Consider the following 21,698-nt stretch of genomic DNA (forward strand, 5'->3'; position numbering starts at 1 on the left):
GGCCTACTGACATTTTGGGGACTTTTATTGATATTATTACAGAAAGTCGACAAACAGTTGGAAAGTGGATTTAAAAAAACAAACACTTTAAGTTGCTTTTTTGGGGGTGGGTGGGAAGTGTATATACATAGAAAACTAAACCTGGTTGGTTCCTAAAAAGTACAGGGGTTTTGAGATTTTCTTTTTTTTTAAGTTAAGATCATTTGCTTTCCATTTGAATCCACAAAGTTATTTAATGAACAAAAGTTCAGATTGTTTGAATTTAGATCTACAGATATGTTTATATGTTTAATGAGGTTGGTTGTGAGTGATCTCACCTCTGTTTGAACCATTGCAGGCCGCTGTGTTCTGAGCATCTTCACTGTCTGGAACATATCCACAACGCCTTCATAACGCATCCGCTCCAACACAATACTGAGAGTGATAAACACGCCGGTACGACCCACACCAGCACTGTGAGATAAATCAAATATGTTATTCAACATCCTCCTCCATTGCTGACATAGACAATTACATGTACGGTACACGCTGTCACTAGTCAAAGAAGTTTCAATTACTTACTAAACATTAAAGATATATATATTTTTTACAGCTCTGTACAATTTTTGTTTACATAATATTGTTTTTGTATTGATGTAAACATATACTTATCTTTTTTGATACCCAACAGCTGATGTAGTGTTGTTAAACATTCATTAATACTTTCAAAATGTTTTTAAAAACCCCCCAGTAAATGTTCATAAACAGTTAAAAACAAAAGGTCAAAAAAGCAATTCTAAACAATGTAGTTAAAATACATATATAATAAACTGATGTTTACTTTTACATATAAAGAAAAAAACCCACAAGGACCACTGACAAGCTTTGAAGATATATGTTAATTATATTTTTTAGAGTAAGTTTCATTGGACATTGTTAAATATATGTTAATCATATGTACCTGCAGTGGACTGTGATTGGTCCTTCTTGTCCAAACTGTTCTTTTGTTTTGTGCACTTGACCAATGAAATCAATGAAGCCCTCGCCTGATTTTGGCACACCTTGTTCAGGCCAATCTGTAAACTGGAATTGACGTATTGTCCGGGACTGACCATCCTGAAAATAAAAAAAACACATTCAATGATTTTCCTTGGCAAAAATGACTTTTAAATGAGGACGACAGCTGGAAGTCTAGCAGTAAGTGTAAGGAAATCATAAAAACTATAAAATGGACTAAATTGAAATAAAAACTAATATAGTAAAACCACTCTAAATTGGACACCCCCCAGGACCAAGTTTTGAGGGGTATGTGCAGGATTTTTTTAAATTGTTCTACATTAAAGGTACAATTTATATACAAAAATAAAACACTAGGACTAGCTTATTGGTCCAATGTTCAATTTAGAAGGGTTTCCAGTTTTTAAGGCTTTTACTGTATATTTCGAAAGTTCAATTTACTTGGGTTTTATGTCTGCACTACTGACATACCCCCCTCCCCATCAGCAGTGGAAACAGCCTTAATATGATACTCCACTAATTATAGCCTCTAATAGCTACAAGTTGTGGGTTTACTACGTCCACAGTAGATGGTAATAACTGGTACAAATACTCTACCCTGGCATCTGTGACCTTGAACTCTCGGAGGATATACTGTGGCATATTGTACTCCGTCATGGGGTCAACCACGAAATACTGATAGCGCGCTGACCGTTCACTCGGCCAGTACTGGTGGCACTTCTCCTGCAAGGTGAGGACACATCATCATTAGAAACACTCACATATACACAAAGCACAGGATAATGTTGTTAAAAACAAAACAAATTTGGTAGATGAGATGAAAATGATTTACGACAAAAAAAATCTGAAAAAGTTTGCTGTGTTCTAAAAAGTAGATTAATGAATAGTTGTCAGTAAGATCACTGTTGTGTCCTTACACTGAAGTCAATACAGTGGCCTTACACCTTAACCATCAAGTCGTTCAAAATCACTGTTGTGTCCTTACAATGAAGTCAATACAGTGGCCTTACACCTTAACCATCGAGTCGTTCAAAATCACTGTTGTGTCCTTACACTGAAGTCAATACAGTGGCCTTACACCTAACCATCGAATCGTTAAAAATCATTCTCGATGGTGAGCCAGTATGCCATGAGATGCAAACCAACACAGTACTGACTTAATCACTACACCACTATGGTCAGTGTAGTCTTAACAAAAACCTTATAAAGCCTAATGCAATTTCTTAAAACACTGCCAAGTGGTGTTTTTAATATAAAGAAAACTATATTTTAAACTTAATGCAATTTGAACCGTAACAAAATAACTAAACAATTAGTAAACTAACTATCATGATTGTGAGTTGATAAACTTGACTAACATAGACAAAAAATATTAACCAGCCAGGGTTTTGTTTCAAAATAATAACAAAGAAAATCTGTTTCTCACCCTGCCCATCTCTCTAAGCTTTGTTAACATGACAATAATGGTGGAATTGTGTTCCCACAACATTCGCCAGAAATCTTCGGTCGTCTCAGCTAGAGGACCTTGTGTGGCAATGTACGCCTTCTTGTATCGGTAACCCTGGTATCAAAGACAATATGTTATGAATATTAAAATAATTAAATTCTGAAAATAAATATTGTAAACATTTTAATTTTTAATTCTATAATCTTAGCTGTAATCAAATAAATAATTAACAAGAATTCCATGAGGATTATTAAATTTTTAATTTTTTTTTTTTAATTTTTTTTTAAAAAGAAATAAACAATTAAAATTGATTTAAAGTGCTTTGAGATGCACATGCACATGTTCATCTATGACAAAATTTCTGTGATCTGGGACTTATTTATTATTAACCTTCTGAGTATTGCAGGCAAGATATCTCGCCCGACGTAACGTCCTTCGACATACTGTATACTGTATACTGTATACAGTGCATTTCCCAATTCATATTTCCCACTGTTTTGCATACGACACTCACTGGAAACGGAAATATAATAAAAGATTTTTTTTTTTTTTTTTAAATGGTGGCTTTGTTTTGATTTTTTCAATTGAAAATACCTTGAAATTTTGAGTTAAAAAAGTAGTTTTCGGCAAGTATTTTTGCTCGACAACAATGGCGGCACGTCGCGGTCATTTTCAGGGATCGATAGCTGATTGTGACAGCTAATTTAATAGTAAATTTTTTCATTTTACCAACAACGAAAATTACAAAATATTGCAATATGAATCGTAGTTCGGGTTTTAAAAAAAAATTCTGTTCAGAAAACCACTGTTATCAGGAATAATGGACATAAATACTGGATAGCTGGCCACAAATGCCCGTAAGTAAACAAAACTTTTTCGATTTTTTGCCTAATTTTAATCACCATTAGCTGGTCTAAAACTAATAAAAATTACAAAGAAACCACGAAAATAATACTTACCGATTCATATATGAACTTTATTTCATGTATTTATAAAACATTTAAGTGAATATATGTGAGTAAAAATTATAAACTTGTAACCACTCAACGTGGTTTTTGTTCAAAATTAATCCAGTAGTCTAAAGGTTAAAAAAGGATCTAACTGCAAAGAACAAAGATTGAGAGAAATATACAATATAGAATGATTAGCTGAACAGAAAACTCACATCAATAAAGCTTGCATTGATATAATCTGAGCCATCCACTCCTCTAATAGGCTGTAGACATACTCTTGTTGACTCATCTGAAAGAAAATTAAGAAATGTCTTATCACAAAGGTATCAGATACTTGTATTTATATGTCATTCAGTGACTAAATCAGCCATTAAAAATACAGATGTCACAGGCAACTAATTTGAGGAATACATTAAAGTAATTATGTAAAACATTTTCTATAAAATATGTCCTAAGGAATGATAAAAATATTACTTTTTACATCAATATATTGATTTTTATATATTGATTCTCAATTAAAGAGCATCTGGTGTTGAAGTGCATTTTAAACAATATAATAATGAATTGTATTAATAAAGCATTACAAGCTGTTCAAAGAATTTAATTTCAATTTAAACTGTACTTGAACAATTAAAGAGATTTATTTTTGATACATATTATATTATAGATATATTATAGATATTCCAACAAATAATGAAAATGTGCTGCAATCAAAACTTTAACCAAATATTGATGGCAAAACATCACTCCTGTAAAGCATTAACTAGCAAGAAAACCTCTACTTTTTAGAAAAAAGAAAGAAAATGATATAAAAAGTTATACTTACAAGGCAGTATGTTGACAAGTCTATTCTTAAATTTGTTGACCGGAAGGTTTGCACTAACAAATCTATTAGGACTAGCCTTCACGTTAGCTAACCTCTGAAATACAATTAAGACCATTTAAAAACACAAGCTAGACTAATAATGATAATCTTGTACATATATTAAATGCTTTTCAAAAGGTTGATTAATGTGGTTAGTGAGGTTTTAGTCAGGACCAAAGCAAATTGCTTCCCTTGGCACAAACAAAACTCATATATTTACTTATATTGACAGCTAAAGATAATGTTGTAACACTGGTTATAATACTGATAAAATATGGATGAAAATACACCTTATTGTAACTAGTACCATATAGCTATCGTACTATGAGGTGATGGTACCAATTCGTATTTACTACGTCATGATGTCTTATTGTTCCAACAGAGAGAAAAAAAAATTTATATATTTGCTACAATTCTTGAACCTAAGGGTCCTACCAGACACATTTTTATGAGTTGTTGTCGAAGATATATAAAAACTATATATTGCTTTAGCCAGGACAAAAAAAAAATCCACTAAGAAAAGCAACCAGCAATTCTCCCACCCTCACACCACAAATGAAATAATAAAAAAAACCCACAGAAAAAAAGAAGAAAAGAAGAAAACAAATGCAGTAGGCATTGTCATCTTGATATGCAGAAATCTCCAACTGTACCTTGAACTCTAGCTCCATGCCCGTGACGGTCTCCCCGGGCTCGGGCTGGGTGAGTTTCTGAATGTGAACAGAGAGGTTCCTGGCGGCCACCTCAGTGTTTCCGCACTGCACCGCCTCGGCCAGCGCGTCGTGAATGAAGATGTACTGGTCCTCAGTCTGGACCATGTAGTTTCGTTGAGCTCGAAGGCAGGTCACGTGCCCGTATATATCAACAGTCTTTTCATGCTTAATCCTCTCTAACATGGCGTCTATAACTATGAAAGCTCCAGTTCTGCCAACTCCAGCACTAGGAGAAAGAAAACATTTGTAGTAATTTATTATAAAAATATGTTTACACGTGCTCTAATTTATATGGCTTGATTAACAAGTGTAACCTGGCATATTTTTCTCAGTACCAAACTATCATGTTGACAATCCAGTAAATGTGGATGTTAAAAATAGTTGTAAATTGATGCTATTGCTGAACATCCTTGCATTTACATGGTCTAGACAAGAGAAACTTCACTACAGGCTCCTCTCCCAATAAAGGCTTTTTCACATCACTTGTCACAAAAGTATATCACATGATTTTTGTTTTTGAGGCACCTAAGAGTGATTGTGCCCCTACACCCCCACCATTCAATTTAAGGATTGCAAAACACTATGCTCATGTTTGAAGAAACCATATTTCTAATTTTTATGATTTCCTTTTTTACCCCCGTAGTTCACCATTTTAATGATTTACTGAATCCAACCTGCAATGATAACAATGATTTCTCCCCGACATTCATCTCTAACATCCATTATTCTAAGAAGTGCAATCCAAATCCTAACACATAGAGGCACATGAAAGTCCATGTCACATACCTATACCACTACCTTTGTAAGAGCACTGGATAAAATTTAAAAAATCTTAAACATTGTGAATCCCATAGAATAAAGAACAGACCACCTCATGATCACTCACCTGCAGTGCACCACCATGGGGCCTGCGTCGGGCGGGTTACATGACTTGACGCGTCTCATGAACATCAACAGCGGCGTGGGGTGGTCGGGGACACCGTGGTCCGGCCAGGCCGTGAACTGGAACTGACGGATCTCGCGCTTCTCTGGGCATCCGTACTGTGGAGCGATAAATACTTTAGTCATCATCTTGTGCAAGTTGTACACCATCACAAATAGCTTTATTTCAACATGTTTACATCTTGGATAACAAGTGCTTTGTTTAAAAACAAAATACAACAAAATAAAGGCTCAGTAAAAACAAAAAATTTGCATTAACGGTAAATTTTTACAACAATCACAGTAAACTGGAGTTTTGTACTGAGACCTTGAAATTAGTTTAAATGCCTTATAAAACATTTTAAATAATTGTTGTTAAATAATGCCAAATTTGCTTATCCCATATACTGTGGGTAATGGAAAATATTACCACTCAGTCATCCAAAATAATTTCAGCTTAAAAGAAATGATAATTATCTTCTACATGTAGTCATTAAGTCCAGATCTATGCTATTTCTGCACTTAATTTATGACCAATCTGACCACTGGTACTATTATTATAATTTTCTTTTTAAATCAATCAAATAATCATTGACAATTCTTAAATTAAAAACAAAATATCACATAGTGAAGTTGATTTCAGTAATGTCCCCTCTGATACAGTGTATACTAACCTTGGCCACCTGGAATGTCCTGATGGTGTATGTAGCCAGCTCGGTGACGTCCACCAGGTGAATGTGCATGATGCCGTACGTCTCGGCACCGCGCACCGGCCAGTACTGGTCACACTTAATCTGTTAAATAACAAGAAAACATCAGAACACGACAAACAACCAATAAGCAACAGTCGTGATTTTAAGTTTTAATTACACCACTAGAGCACATTGATTTATTAATCATTGGCTATTGGAAAGAAAATGAAGGAAATGTTTTATTATTTACGGTTATATAGCGTCGGACATATGATTAAGGACAACACAGATACTGAGAGAGGAAACCTGCTGTTGCCACTTCATGGGCTACTCTTTTTGATTAGCAGCAAGGGATCTTTTATATGCACCATCCCATCCCACAGACAGGATAACACATACTACAGCCTTTGATATACCAGTCGTGGTGCACTGACAGAATTGAAGCTAAAATGACTTTAAAATGCTGGCAGAATTGTACAAGAGACTTACCCGTGACCTTTCCTCCAATTTGGTCATCATCACTATGGTTGTGGACCTCTGTTCCCAAACCATTCTCCAGAAATCACCAAATGTCTCTGGAAGTGGTCCCTGTAACATAAAGAAACAAAATGTCAAACTACATATATATAGAGGAATTTAATATGGAAAATATCAACCGAGTCTATGTTAATCAGTATTAATACCGATTAACTAGACGACGTTGATATTTTACATATTAAAAAACACTAGTAGCGAATTCTATTTATCCTATAACACTTCTAAAATAACATTTTAATTCAATTTTTTAGTAAATCACAGTATTAAAGTTGCCGCCATCGGTAATAAATGACAACATTACGCCCAGGTATACAGGTCTTGTTTGCTTGTAAGCAAATGACCCATTCACAACACATTAACTAGAGACCTTGCAAATTTGCATACCATTATTAACCAGGTTAATACACTAAAATTATCACATGGGTTTATAATGGTATTATTATTACCCCTAGGTATAGCCATGATATTAACAAGGCATCTGAAATGCTACAAAACCCCATCGTGACTGCTTAATCCCATTCCTGTATGTTAAATTTCATGAAAATCAGATGAGAAATAAAGTCGGTAAAACAGTGACATCATATTTCTATCTTAAGTACCGTATTTGACCGGAAATTAGCCCATGTCTTTGAATAAGCCCCCCTCCGTTTTGTTAGCATTTAAGAAATTAGGCCCTCATTCGTAAATAAGCCCACCCCCAACTTCGTCACCTTATAAATAACAAAACTGCAAGTGTGCTCAAAGTTCATTTAAAAGGTCATACCTCCTGCAGATAACTAAACACAAATGTAACACAATATTTTACCACCAGTGAGATTTAGTAGTGTAACAGTAACAGTGTGTAACATTGTTTTCAATTTCATGTCTGCAGTATTTCTTTGAAGTACCTAAACCCAAGTCTGAACTAAAACCAATGTCTATTTTTACCACCACACTGGGTCCGCAGTTAATGCTAATTAGGCAAATACCTTATTCTGATTGGCTAAGAACAATGGCCTAGATTGACAATTCTTTGTAGTGTAAGCTGGCTGCCTGTCAGAAACGTGTGTATACGCTGAGTTTGTTGTTTTAAGTCTTCTCAGCATAAATTTTGAATGTAAATAAACAGCACTGGTAAGTAATTGTAACATAGAAGGTGTGTTTCTGATAATTAGATACTAGTAAAAAAAATCAATTTAATTAATAAACAATTATTATTTATTAATAACAAATGGAACACTAATTAATAGATGTGCTACTGGACGTTTTTCATTTTCTTCCTAGTTCATTTAATTATTATTTATTTTAATTATTAGTTTTTTGTGTGTTTTTTTCAACAAAACTGGCCCCTTGTCTGGGAATAAGCCCACCCCATGCTAAGCTTACAATGAGTTGTCTTGGCCCCCTGGGCTTATTTCCGGTCAAATACGGTAATAGTGACCGTGACCTTTGACACAAAAAGGTGAAATGCCAACTTGTTCAAGGCATCATAATCCTATATATGAAGTCGCTAGAGCAATGATGTTGTGGTATGACATATGCACATATGGGCAACATGCTATATCCCTTCGATGACTTGTCACTATGGGATAATTAATCTTTATAGCTAGACTCTGAGTAATACCTGAGTGGCAATGTAAGCGTTCTGCTTCCTGTAGCCATCCATGTAGTTGGCGTTGATGTAGTCGCTGCCCGGGACGCCGTCGATGGGCTGGAGGATGACGCGGGAGTGGTCATACGCGATCACGTTGGCGTACCGGTTCTTCGGCTTGTTCACCTCCAGGTTCGAGTTGTCCCACGTGAACTGCTGTCCAGGCTCGATCGACTCGTACTCCTGCGAGAACTTGTGGTTATCGTTCGCTTTTAAGTTATCAATGTGCTCGGCCAGTCTCTCTATCGGTATGGGCGGGTGGGAGATCATAGCTGAAGTACGGAAAAAAACAAAAATGATGAAGTGAAAGGACATTTTCTAGTTGTCATATACAATTCTTCAATTAAAACAGAATATAAATTTTAACTATAGTCTGTCCTATCGTCCTATAAAAAAAAAATTTAAAAATAATTTCTGTTTTGTTTGACGTAAAAAGAAAGTAAACATTTTGTGGAAATAACAAAAAAATCCCAACTATTTTTGAGTGAAAGTTACAAAACAATCGGCAACGAAATAAATAACTTGTAATAAATCCCATAGTATGAAAAAAAGGCATTCCCTGTGGGACAGACTCTAGAAATTGTTTTGTCTGTTAATATATTTTTCAAATTTGAAAGACAATTTTAAATCTGACCTTATATTTTACTAGTTCATTAATCTGATGTGTTTCTATATTTATAGCAAAGGTATTCATCACACAAGCATTGTTTACCTATTGTGACTTTTGTCTTCATGGCACTAGGTATTCCAACTTAATGCAATTTGCATTCTTTTTTAGTTGTGTTGCATAAGTTTTTGCCACGCTCATATACCACAGAGTTCAATGTCCGGAAATCTAGGGACACAACCCGGGGAACATATTTTTTAATGCATATTCTGATAATCTGTTTTGATGCAATCTATTTGATACTGAAGTACATCTATTTCACTCACCAGGGGTTTGGTAATGCTGTCGTCGCATTTCCACAGGATCCACCAGGTATGGCGGGATATCCACCATAACTTTAGACTCGGGTTCGAGGATGGCTCCTTTGGAACTGGACTTTTTGCTGAAAAAAACCCACAACATTAACAATTAATTTTAAATTACAAATACAGCTACTTATTCACTATACTTATCAAGACTATTTTTAAAACAGTTTAGTAGTGAGATGATCATTTACATTTTATTTTTATTTTAAATTTATATTGAAAGAAGGAAGACAAAATAGAAGAAAAAAATGTCAATGTGTCATCAATAATCAAACTATATATTTTTTTAAAAATTTGCCTTAGTTCTACTCATCAGTAGTAATATCTAAGATCAGATTACTAAAAAATGTCAAAATTAATTGTTACATTACAAAATAGGGACATTTATTATAAAATGTATACAATAAAGACAACAGCTAATGAAATGTGCCAGTGCCAGCTTCTTATGTCTGGTCCATAGAACAAGAAGTATATATAACCCTAACAAGATATTTTTTTATTAAAAAAGACAAAAAATAAATTGAAAAATAAGAAACAATAATAGAAATATATATATATATATATTCTGTCATGAAATTGTGTTAAAAAAAAGTTTATAGGTTTAATTTTTTTTTATCTCAAAATCTGTGAAAAATAAATTGCAAATTTGTTTTTCACTTACCGGAACATTAAAAAAGCTATGACTGCGCAGATTAAAATAAGAAAAACCCCGCCGCCACAAGCCGGTGCCACGATCATAAGAAGTTTGTTATTTTCATTGCTTTCCTCCACCTCTTCAGGTCCGCCAACAGAAATGGTGTTCTGCCCCGACTTCCCATTGTTCCCACCGGGCTTCCTGTGAGTGTTCGGATTCACCCAAATGGTGGACCCGTCATCAGTTAGCTGGATGAGTTCAGAGTAGTCACTGGATGTGTACAACCGCTGAAAGGTTAATCAGACCAAATATGTCAACAGGGTAATCAATTTTACTAAAAATAATGTACATGAAGTTAAACAACAAGAAAAAGGTTTGTTTTGTTTAACGACACCACTAGACCACATTGATTAATTAATCATTGGCTATTGGATGTCAAACATTGGACTTGTAGTCATCAGAGGAAACCTACTACATTTTTCCTAATGCAGCAAGGGATCTTTTATATGCACTTTCCCACAGACAGGAAAACACATATCATAGTCTTTGACCAGTTGTAGTGCACTAGCAGGAATGAGAAAAAACCCAGTCAGTTGAATGGATCCACCGAGGTGGTCTGATCCTGCGACGCAAGCATCTCAAGCGAGCACTCCACAGACTGAGCTAAATTCCACCCCTGAAGTGAACAAATCCAGAAATAACAAGACTGGGTGGGGCTATTTGTTTGCAGCATCTGTATCTAACACAAAGTCGTTAAATTTATATGCATGAATTATTTCCACTGCAGATAACAAAAGTTATTTGTGAACTTTACAGGTGTTAAGGTGCATATTTGAAAACCACCACCTTGCAATATTAATCTGATTTTTAGTAGTCAAATTCAGAATAAAATTATGGGTTTTAGAACATTTAATATTTTCCTATGCTTTTCAATATAATAATTAAAATAACCATAACGAAATAAAAATCCTTCTAACTGACCATTATCTGGATGGCCTAAATACAAAATATAATGCAGGTCTTCTACACAAAAGATTACAACCCATACTGTTTTAGATTGGATATTAAAACTATTAATATTAAAACCTAACCCAAAAGAGTAATGCTGTAAGTTATAAGCCATATTTTTTTTACATTGCAAATTAAAACTTAATTCCTACCTAACACAAAAGATTGATGCTGTCAGTTACAACCCATATTCAGTCTTAAGATACATGTTAAGGGATAGGACTGTTCAAAAACACTGTTGTACAATTTTTAATTGTAAACTGTTAGGTGCTGAGATCTGCTTTATAAGCTATACAACATATATCATGGTCTTCAAACTACACTCGTTTCATAAAAATGGTATGACAGACAATCTCGTTTAGTATTCTATATGTAAACTGCCGAGATCCGCTTTACAAGCTACACAACACATACCAAAGCCTTCAAACTACACTCGTTTCATAAAAATGGTATGACAGACAATCTCGTTTAGTATTCTATATGTAAACTGCCGAGATCCACTTTACAAGCTACACAACACATACCAAAGCCTTCAAACTACCAGTCACTGAAGAGCACTAGCTGTAACGAGACAAGACAAATCTACAAATGTGTTATCTGTAAGACCACAGCTACTCACAGGATCAACAGAGTATCCCCGTAGGAAGACTCGGTACTGATCTTCAGGGTCCAGGGGTCGGTTGAAGAACGCCTCGTATTCCTGACCATTGCCTAGCTCAAACTCAGACGGCAAGTTCCGAGCATCGAACCGAGCGGCAATGTAGGGATAGGCAGCCGGATTGTCCACGCTTTCAGTGTCTCTTGAAAGCTGCATGAACAAAAAGAAAAACATGTATAGATTATTTTGGGGATGGTTTTTGGGGTGTTAATATTGTCCATATGGTTTGAAAACAAAAAGTGGATAAAATATTGTATATAGGGTATAAGCTGGACCCTCCCACCAAAATGTAGTAAGAAAACCCCCAAACAAACCCAACAAAATAAAGAATCTTTCTTACACACCTGTTATTTATGTCACACTGCAATAACCATGTGGTTATTGGTTTAAAGACATATGATAGGCTACTCCCTGTGGCCACAGACATCAATAAAATAAGTATGATCAAAATTAATTGCTCTATGACATATAAAGTTAACCTGAAACTGCTTGCTTTATGATGCCTAAGTTAACAGCAAGTACAAACATCATAAACAGGCTTCAGTTGGAAAAGATATTTAAAATTATTTTAAATCTGGTTTCTGACGATATGTCAAAAAAAGAGAATACTACTACATTTAATAATACATATCCAACTCACTTTCACGTGTTACATTTTGGAACTAGCATTCACTGATCAAGAAAAATAACCCTGCTAACACAAAATAAATGTTTAAAAGTAAAATGATACCACGTACCATATCAAGTGTAAAGTCCTGTGGAAACTTCTGCAGCGTTTGGTCGTGCCTCTGTGGAACCACGATCACATGGTAGTGACTGATGGGACCGTTCTTCTCAGAGGCCCGCCTTAGCTTCAGCGTGATCGATCCCTTCGAGATCTTGATTATCTCAGGCCGATGCACGTAGTGCGGAGCTGAAAGCAAAAGGAGAAAACATATAAATGGACTGTTACAGACAAAGGAAAGGAATGTTAAATTTTATTAACGACTCTTGAGGACACTTTTAGATATTAGATATATCACTTATAGAACACATGTAACTGTGATACTTGGTCAAGAGAAACTCCATTCAGCTGTCATTCAACACCAGACTACTGTAGAATACTTTATTTTCGCGTTTTTTGCGTGTGAATGAAATTCGTGAAAATATATTCCACGCGAAAATAAAGGCCGACAAATAAATAAATAAATAATGTAGTCTCGTTCAACTATACCACATTAGTTTCCGATGTACGAGGCTAGTAGTAACAAAGCGGTGCTCCCTCCTGTCACCGAACAAACCACAAACCACAAAAGCTGTTTAAAACTTTAAATCAAGAAAACGATGATACATGTAAGTACATACATGATAATAAAACAATACTAACACTAAAAAGCTTTATGCTGTTTTCCTTCGCATGTGCTAGCGATCAGTTCATTATTATTGAATTATTGACACCTGTACTTCGGTTTTTTATTGATGGCGGTTGGGGAATTTGCGAAAATAAATGTTAACGAATTGACCCATTTTCATTAAATCGCGAACATTTTATCCTGTGAAAATAAAGTATTCTACAGTACTTTGGTCAAGAGTAAGACATGAACCAACTGCCTCACAGGCTATTCTTAAAGCTTAGCTGCAAGGTATCTTTCATAAACACTTACTAAAGCCCCAGTCACACTGTCAAGGATCAGGATGCCAGGTTAGCCATGGATACAATCCGGCATCATTCGTGACAATCCGTTGTGGTCTGTAACTGTCCGTATTAAATCCCTGATCAATCGTAGTAGTACTTGTATGTCCGTGAAAATTTTGAACATGTCCATAAATTAATCACGAATCGAACAACCATAGTACATCCTTAATGATCCGTAGAAGAACATAATAATCTGTTCTAATCCGTAATAAACCGTTCTTAAACCGTACTTAATTGTAGTAATCCCTGGCCTCAAGTCCCGGTCACACTGTCAAGGATCAGGACGCCAGGCTAACCATGTATACGATCCAGCATCATTCATGACATTCTGTTGCGGTCTGTACTAAACGATACCGATCCGTAGCAATGCTTAGCAATCTGTATCGAACCGTAGCGCCCCCCATTGTCAACTAACCCCTATCCTTAATAATCCGGGGTCATCCTTGAAGTTTTCATCCATCGTGGATCCTTCCAGATGATCCTTGACAGCATGACCGAGGCTTAATGAAACCCACTGCCTCACAGGCTATTCTTAAAGCTTTGCTGCAAGGTATCTTTCATATGCACTTACTCATACACAAGATAATACATATCACTACCTTTGACATCCAAGTCTCAGAAGACCACTTTTGTTATAGTCAAGCAGTTTTATAATTTATAGTGATGTTGAGAATAATATTCTACTAGACAGAAAAGACAAGAAAGGCATGCTCAATCACACCCCCACCCCCCCTCTTCCCACTCACACCGCTAATGGTTTACAAACAATGGCAAACTGACACTTGGTTTAAACTTGAGATGAAACCTTTCACGACCACAAAGACTGCTGCTAATTAGCAGGAAAAGTTATTTTACACAGAGAGAACAGAACATATCACAGCCACTACCATAGCAACATTTTATAACTGTCAGGATTGCAAAATAACCCCAAGGCTCTACCAAAAGCAACTGTCATTCTGGCTGATAGAAATTTAGTTTTTACAATGTTTTACCTTCAATGAGTGTTTCCGTGGTGATGTGTTGGTCCTCTCCGACAGATCCGTCCTGGAAGATGACGCTGATGTTGAAGTCAAACCTCATCTTGGGCTGCAGATTCTGCAGGGTCCACTGGGAGTACTGGCCGGGGATACGCACCTCCTCCGGGCCCTGGTACACCTGTTTGATGGCGTCATTCTCACGGTAGTGCTTCACACCTTCGTACTTCAGCTGAAAAACAAAGTCATATTGGATAAGTCAAAAATAAACTATCCCATTATTCTTGCCAATAACGGAAATCATGATTAAACAATTAATTAAATTAAGTTCTTGTACCTCAGGCACACACTTTATTAGAAAAGTTATAATATTACCCTACAAAAGTTAAAAGTTTGCATGTTGATTTATTAATCATTGGCTATTGGATGTCAAACATTTGGCAATTTTGACATATAGTCTTAGAGAAGAAACCCACTACATTTTTCCATTAGTAGCAAGGGATCTTTTATATACACCATTCCAGACAGGATAGCACATACCCCCACCTTTGATAAAACAGTCATGGTGCACTGGCTAGAATGAGAAATATCTCAATGGGCCCACTGACAGGGATCGATCCTAGACTGACCACACATCAGGAGGATGCTTTATCACTGGGTCCCGCCCCTTGATATTGGTTAAGTGAAAAATAAACTTTGCACTTTAATCCGATCTCAATATTCTTCAATAATTAATGAAATTAAGATCATGTACCTCAGGGACACACTTTTATTACAAAAACCAAAGACTACTCCATGTCTCCATATACGAAAAGACTATTAAAGTAAACTTACAAGATAAGAATTTACGTAAGGCTTCTCCGGGCGATCCCATGATAACTTCACCATGTTGGAATTACGAAGAGTCACACGAAAATTCTGCACTGTGTCGCGTCGATCTGAATTAAAAATACAATAACAATGCAATCTTCAATAGTGGACAAAAATAGTGGACATCTATGCATAGTGGTAGAAAATAATTTTTGTTCACACAGAAGAAAAACAAGGATCATTTGATAACATAATTGCACTTTAAAAAAAAATCAACTGCTGATTAGCAACAAGTAATCTTTTATATGCACATTCCCGTAAACTGGGCTATACAAAAGGAATGCACAAAATTATATACACAGGGCATTTCTCAAGACAACAAACAGAAGAAACAAGCATCCTAAGAGTACATGTCTCCTACCAGAGTCCACAAACCTCCCAAGTTCAAATTCTATTTTTGACAGAGTTATGGCCCTTGAATAAATTCCCATGAAAGACAAACTTGACCTGGCCATAACACTGTCAAAAAAATGTCTGGAAAAGTATATGTGGAACAGACAGAAAGACAAACAGAGAGGCTGGCAGAGAGACAGACAGACTGATGGACAAAAGGAAGGAGACAAAAACCTAGTCTCCTCTGGTTGGATAGGTAGATGACTAAAAAAAAAAGAAGCAATAAATACCTAGAGTAACTGTCAACACAAAAGAAAAAAAAGAAAAAAAGAAGAGAAAAAAATGAGGGAAAAAGGCTGAAAAAACACCAGAAGCAGCAAACTGTATGTTAATCTCACTTACACGGAGGTATGAAGTCAGAAGTGACCACCTCCGAGAGGTTTCCATAGCGTTCGTCCACCGACTTGGCCTGGACCCGGACTGCGTACACAGTGTGGGGCTCAAGGCCGGTGATTTCGGCCACTGTGTAGGGTCCAGTGTCCAGCGTCTGCCACACGTCCATGTCCGGCGTGGCAAACATGTTGTAGTAGATGCGGTAACCGGCCACCGGGAAGTTCGGCTCGTCCCACGTCACCTCGATGATCGAGGACGACGTGCGGCGGATTTTCACATTCTTTGGTGCTGGAGGCACTGGAACAGAAATAATCAATACCAATAAATGAGGGGAATTCTACAAAACTGCAAGTGCATCACAAAATACAACCAACATGAAAATGAAAGGAATATTTTGTTTAATGACACCTTACAAACTCTGCTATCATGCCCATGGCTATCAGTAATGCAGTGGAACTTTTAATTCTCCATAGCACTTTTTTTTTGCTGTGGACTATAGTCATTTGTTTTCCCATTGCCCATGGCCGTCAGTAATGCAGTGGAATTTTTAATTTTCGATAGCATTTTTGTTTTGCTGTGGACTATATTCGATTTAAGTTTTCCACTGCATGTTTTTTGCTGAAAACATTTTCTTAATTGCAGGGGTTGCCTCAGCACATTTTAAAGAACAGCTATTTGGGGTCTAACATATAGTTATTTTGACACTTGATTGAGAATGGTCCTGAAGTAGGTGAACTAAGCTGCCACCTAGAATGATATCAGCATTTAATCATCTTATGAAATGTAACTATGGGGTATGCATTTGAAACTTGTCTGGAGTGCCAATATCCTTCTGTTGTTCCTGATAGAGTCTTGATATGAATGTACTGACCATTAACAACTAACCAATAACCCATCCTGAAAATACAGCCCAGATAGTTGAGGTTTGTCTCCAAAGACAGTATGCTAAAACTCTAGTGGATATAGCCCCGAAACTCAAGTTTAAATGAAATGAGTTTATAAAGTCTATAATCAGATTTTACAGGATATATAACTGAATTGTAATGCCCTAACTTTAAGTGAGATACTGAGTTTTAATGCATTAACTGAGTTTGTAATACTGTAACTTTTAGCGGAATACCGAGTTGTAATACTATAACTTTAAGTGGGATACTGAGTTTTAATACTGTAACTTTAAGTGGGATCCCCTACTATTGTTATTACACCTACTTCTTCCGAAGGTCCTGAAGTGAAGCTTGTTACTCCAGGGCCCCGAGCCCTTGCTGGTGTAAGCCTTGATGGTGAAGATGTAGTCGGTGTTCATCTCCAGCCCGAGGATGTCGACGAACGTGTCAGTGACATTGAGGTCCTCCTCGTTGATGGGGTCGGACAGCTTGTGGTAGGTGATCTGGTACATGACGATGTCGCCGTTACGCAGGGCACGAGCCGGCAAGTCCCAGGTGAGGTGTACACTCGTCTCACTCAGACCAGTGGCAGTGAAGTTTTGAGGTGCTCCGGCAGGGGCTGAAAACATGCAGAACAGTTTATGGTTTGTCTCAGCAAAAGCAACAAATATGGTAATTAATAAAGAAAAAATAAAGACTTACAGAACTAATCACGTGGTGGATGTGGAAGGTAACAAAATTGATGTCTGATGCCTGGTGGATTTGCTGCAATATTTTCTTTATGGATATGTGATTTAATTGAAATTTTATTCTGTGGGTGGTGTATATTCATGTAATCAACTTTGGAACAGTGACCCGTTTTATGAAGTGATCTTAGTACTAAGATCACCTAAGCGAATAAGGTAGCTATGCACCTAAAGTGATCTTAACACTAGGATTGCTTTGTGAAATGAGAACCCAGTCATAACAAATTTACCAAACAAGAAGTTTTAACCAACAGCAGATATTTATTAAAAGGATCAATTTATTAATTTTGTTTTATAAGAAGGCTACTTTAAGTAAACAGAAAGATTTTTAATGATAACATTTAGTGAACAAAAAATATTAATTTGAGCATAAACCAATATTTTAATCATGTCAAAAAAGACCACAATCTTGTAAAAATGGAAAAGATAATTTCAAACTTTTAAGCATGCATATTCTGTTTCTTTTTTAGGTTTCTTTTTTTTTTTGTACATAATAAATGCAAACATCCCAAATTTTAAAAAAATCCCCAAGTTAAAAAAAATCCCCAAAAGCAGTGAACAAAAGACACACAAAAAAAAGATGATGAAGAAAACCCCTCCATGAAATAAGGTCATTTGCATGGATGTGTTGAAAAATAAACTTTTTTAAAAGCCACCTTCCATCATCAGACCATAACCTACCTCCGTCTGGTGTTTTTATTGTCTGGACATTCCGCTCCCCGTAATCCACATCATTCTTCGCAGACACTCGGAACTCGTATGTCGTACCCTTGTCTGAAATCACATTTAAACTCTTATCTAATGCTGGAAACATAAATTTTCAACTTCATTTTTTGCCTCTAAACACCACATTAAATGTGAACTTGCACCAACACAACACATTTACTACGACGATAAAGACAACATTATGCAAGAATCACTCGTCTGAAATCATATTTAAACTTATTTAACGCCGGAAGCATAAAATGTTCAAACACAACATTAAACATGGACTCACACAAACATACACAGACATTTGCTACTGATATAAGAAACATCATTATGTTGGAGTAATCTGTAACAAACAGTGCAATAAATAACGAAAGCACTGATAGTTTTATGTAACCTTGTCTGACCCGACTTCAGCCTCTTTTAACAACTGTTGTCATATCACATTTTTATGATCTGTTTATGACTGCACTTATGTAGGTGGTAAAATCTGAACCTGGTTTTTTTTAAAACAAACTTGAGAAACATTGTTATGTAAGATATTCTCAATTATCAGCATTTTCACTACCGTACAGACCATATGTTAGAGGAGAGTGGAATAATGCCTGTGAAAAGCTTTAAAATGAAAAAAGATAAGAAGATAAGAAGCGATTCTGCCAGAGGATATGGATAAAATTACGTACCATAAAATCTGGGAAATTAATGGTAAACTAATTTAATATAGATTATAGTAAGAGAGCTGCTGAGCTGAAATTTGTCAAAGTAAATAAAATGCTGTTTCCAATTTGAAAAGATTTTAAAGCCATAACCATCTATTAAGGGCATTTATGAACTGTTTTGTTTTTAAGATGTACCCTAAAATTATTTTCTAGCAAAAGCAAAATTATTTATACATACTCCATTTTGTAAAAAGACAGAGTTCAAGGAAAAATGGAATGGAGAAATGGACAAATCAGAAGCTGAAAAGCTCAATTGTTGACCACCATCGCAGAACTAAAATGACCATTCTCTGTACTCATATGTAACTGGTGATCATTATTGTGAATGATCCCTAAGTAAATAAAAATTTTCAGTAAGCCAATTATCCAATTATTAATAAAGAATTTGTGCAATGAGACTCCATTTTGAAAAAACATATCTTCAACCACACATCAAAAAAACCCCACCCCAATCCACTCCGAACCCCCACCCCACCCTCACCATCAGCCAACAGCCAACCAATCAGAACTTGCTTATATTCAGAATCGATAATGAACCCCCCCCACCCTCATTATCAGCCAACAGCCAACCAATCAGAACTTGCTTATATTTGGAAACGACAATGACCCCCCCTCCACACCCACCATCAGCCCTTGCTTATATTCAGAATCAATAATGAACCCCCCACCCCCCCATAAACGAAAGCTTAGAAAGAAAGTAGCCCTCCCATTCTGCTTACCAAGGGAGTAGGTTACAAAGGAGTAGATATCTGCCGCGATGATCTTCTCCTCATATCTCTCCCCGGACCGCCCCCAGATAATCTTGTAATTCTCCAGCGGGCCGTGCGTCTCTCTCGGCCTCTGCCACGTGACCTTGACTCGCGGCGGGTCTTCTTGGATCAGATCAACATGCACATTTCGAGGTGGTGTGGGAACTAGCAAAGAAACCAAAACTGTTGTCAGAATTTTTGCATACATAAACTGAAGTCTTTTGTTGTTTGTAAAAATAAAATAAAATTAAAGTTAGAATCACAGGCTACTGACGTTAGTTAAAAGCAGATGGATGATTGCTCTGCAGTATATTTGTAAGAACATGCGTAAAAGCTTGGCACTGCGCTAAGGGATGAACGACATCTCCTGCAATTAACCAGCCTCATATTGTGAAGTCCATTAATTGACCGTACATACTATTCCACTCACTGAAATGGAAGTGAAAAAGCTTATTATGTGGTGGTTAAGCCATCAGACATAAGGCTGGTAAAGAAGCGGGACGTAGCTCAGTGGTAAAGCGCTCGCCTGACGCGCGGTCGGTCTATGATCGATATCCGTCAATGGGCCCATTATGCTATTTCTCATTCCAGCCAGTGTACCACAACTGATATATCATGTGCTATCCTGTCTATGCATATAAAAGATCCCTTGCTGCTAATGGAAAAATGGTTTCCTCTCTAAGACTATATGTCAGTATTACTAAATGTCTGACATCCAATATCTGATGATTAATAGTGGTGTCGTTAAACAACAATAAACTTTAACTTAAGGCTGGTAGACTAGCTTCAGTGGTGTTGTGGTTAAGCTATCAGATTTAAGGCTTGCAATGGGTTCACATCCTGGTACAGAGCAAGTTTTATTGACTCATTGGGTAGGTGTAAGAGAACTACGCCGATTTGTGTCTCACTATCCACTAACAACTAATCATTAACTCACTCTCCTGGACAAACAGCTCAGTTAGCTAAGGTGTGTGCCCAGAATAGAGAGGTTAAAATATAACTGGCTATAAGCATTAAAGTAAGTTAAAATGAAACAAGGCTGGTATAAACTGAATTAACGAGCCAGTACTGACTCCCACCTGTGGAGTTTTAACAAATCAGTGAGTAGGCTTAAAGCTATTACACAGCCTTCTCTCCATTTACCCACTAACAATTAACCCAATTAACCCAAAGTCCTGAACAAATAGCCCAGATATGTATGTAGGTGTATGCCGAAAACATTGTGTTTAAAATTTAATTGGATAATAACAAAAAACTCTAGTTAAAAAGTGAAACTGTTAATTTTCAGCAGCTTGAGCTGACACACAAACAGTTCTTATCAATCAGTTATGGCTCCACGAGGAATAAATTGTGGCTATATGACGAATACATGCTAGGCTGTACCAGTTGGTGATTAATCACAAACATGGTAACATTAGCTTGCCTGATGTTATCACATAATATATTTAATAACTGCAAAAAGCAGGATACTAATAAAAGAAATCAAAAGTGAGGAATATGTCTGTTATCCAACACTAAGGTCTGGAAACAAATCCTGATTTTGTCATAATTTCCTTTTGATAACTATAAAAATATCATTATTGTTTTTTCAATAGACATTTGTTTTAAAAATCAAATGATA

The 21,698-nt window shown here is 36.2% G+C and overlaps 1 protein-coding gene across 8 annotated transcripts in view; it reads right to left on the reverse strand.

Moving 5' to 3' along the window:
* The window catches only part of LOC121376524 (tyrosine-protein phosphatase Lar-like), a 324,342-nt gene that overhangs the window by 5,312 nt on the left and 297,332 nt on the right, over positions 1 to 21,698 (reverse strand). For all 8 annotated transcript variants that reach the window (XM_041504424.1, XM_041504426.1, XM_041504419.1 and 5 more), the window contains 21 exons: positions 20,048 to 20,242; positions 18,583 to 18,675; positions 17,481 to 17,774; positions 16,281 to 16,568; positions 15,510 to 15,613; positions 14,694 to 14,907; positions 12,764 to 12,939; positions 11,988 to 12,176; positions 10,388 to 10,647; positions 9,688 to 9,803; positions 8,728 to 9,026; positions 7,077 to 7,175; positions 6,570 to 6,689; positions 5,861 to 6,015; positions 4,915 to 5,200; positions 4,223 to 4,316; positions 3,609 to 3,685; positions 2,423 to 2,557; positions 1,594 to 1,719; positions 941 to 1,095; positions 318 to 453 (listed from right to left, as the gene is read on the reverse strand). In XM_041504424.1, the coding sequence (XP_041360358.1) occupies positions 318 to 453; positions 941 to 1,095; positions 1,594 to 1,719; positions 2,423 to 2,557; positions 3,609 to 3,685; positions 4,223 to 4,316; positions 4,915 to 5,200; positions 5,861 to 6,015; positions 6,570 to 6,689; positions 7,077 to 7,175; positions 8,728 to 9,026; positions 9,688 to 9,803; positions 10,388 to 10,647; positions 11,988 to 12,176; positions 12,764 to 12,939; positions 14,694 to 14,907; positions 15,510 to 15,613; positions 16,281 to 16,568; positions 17,481 to 17,774; positions 18,583 to 18,675; positions 20,048 to 20,242 (3,611 nt within the window). The remainder of the gene's footprint in view (positions 1 to 317; positions 454 to 940; positions 1,096 to 1,593; positions 1,720 to 2,422; positions 2,558 to 3,608; positions 3,686 to 4,222; positions 4,317 to 4,914; positions 5,201 to 5,860; positions 6,016 to 6,569; positions 6,690 to 7,076; positions 7,176 to 8,727; positions 9,027 to 9,687; positions 9,804 to 10,387; positions 10,648 to 11,987; positions 12,177 to 12,763; positions 12,940 to 14,693; positions 14,908 to 15,509; positions 15,614 to 16,280; positions 16,569 to 17,480; positions 17,775 to 18,582; positions 18,676 to 20,047; positions 20,243 to 21,698) is intronic.

The sequence above is a fragment of the Gigantopelta aegis genome, chromosome 6, assembly GCF_016097555.1.
Source record: "Gigantopelta aegis isolate Gae_Host chromosome 6, Gae_host_genome, whole genome shotgun sequence".
Taxonomy (NCBI): Eukaryota; Metazoa; Mollusca; class Gastropoda; order Neomphalida; family Peltospiridae; genus Gigantopelta; species Gigantopelta aegis.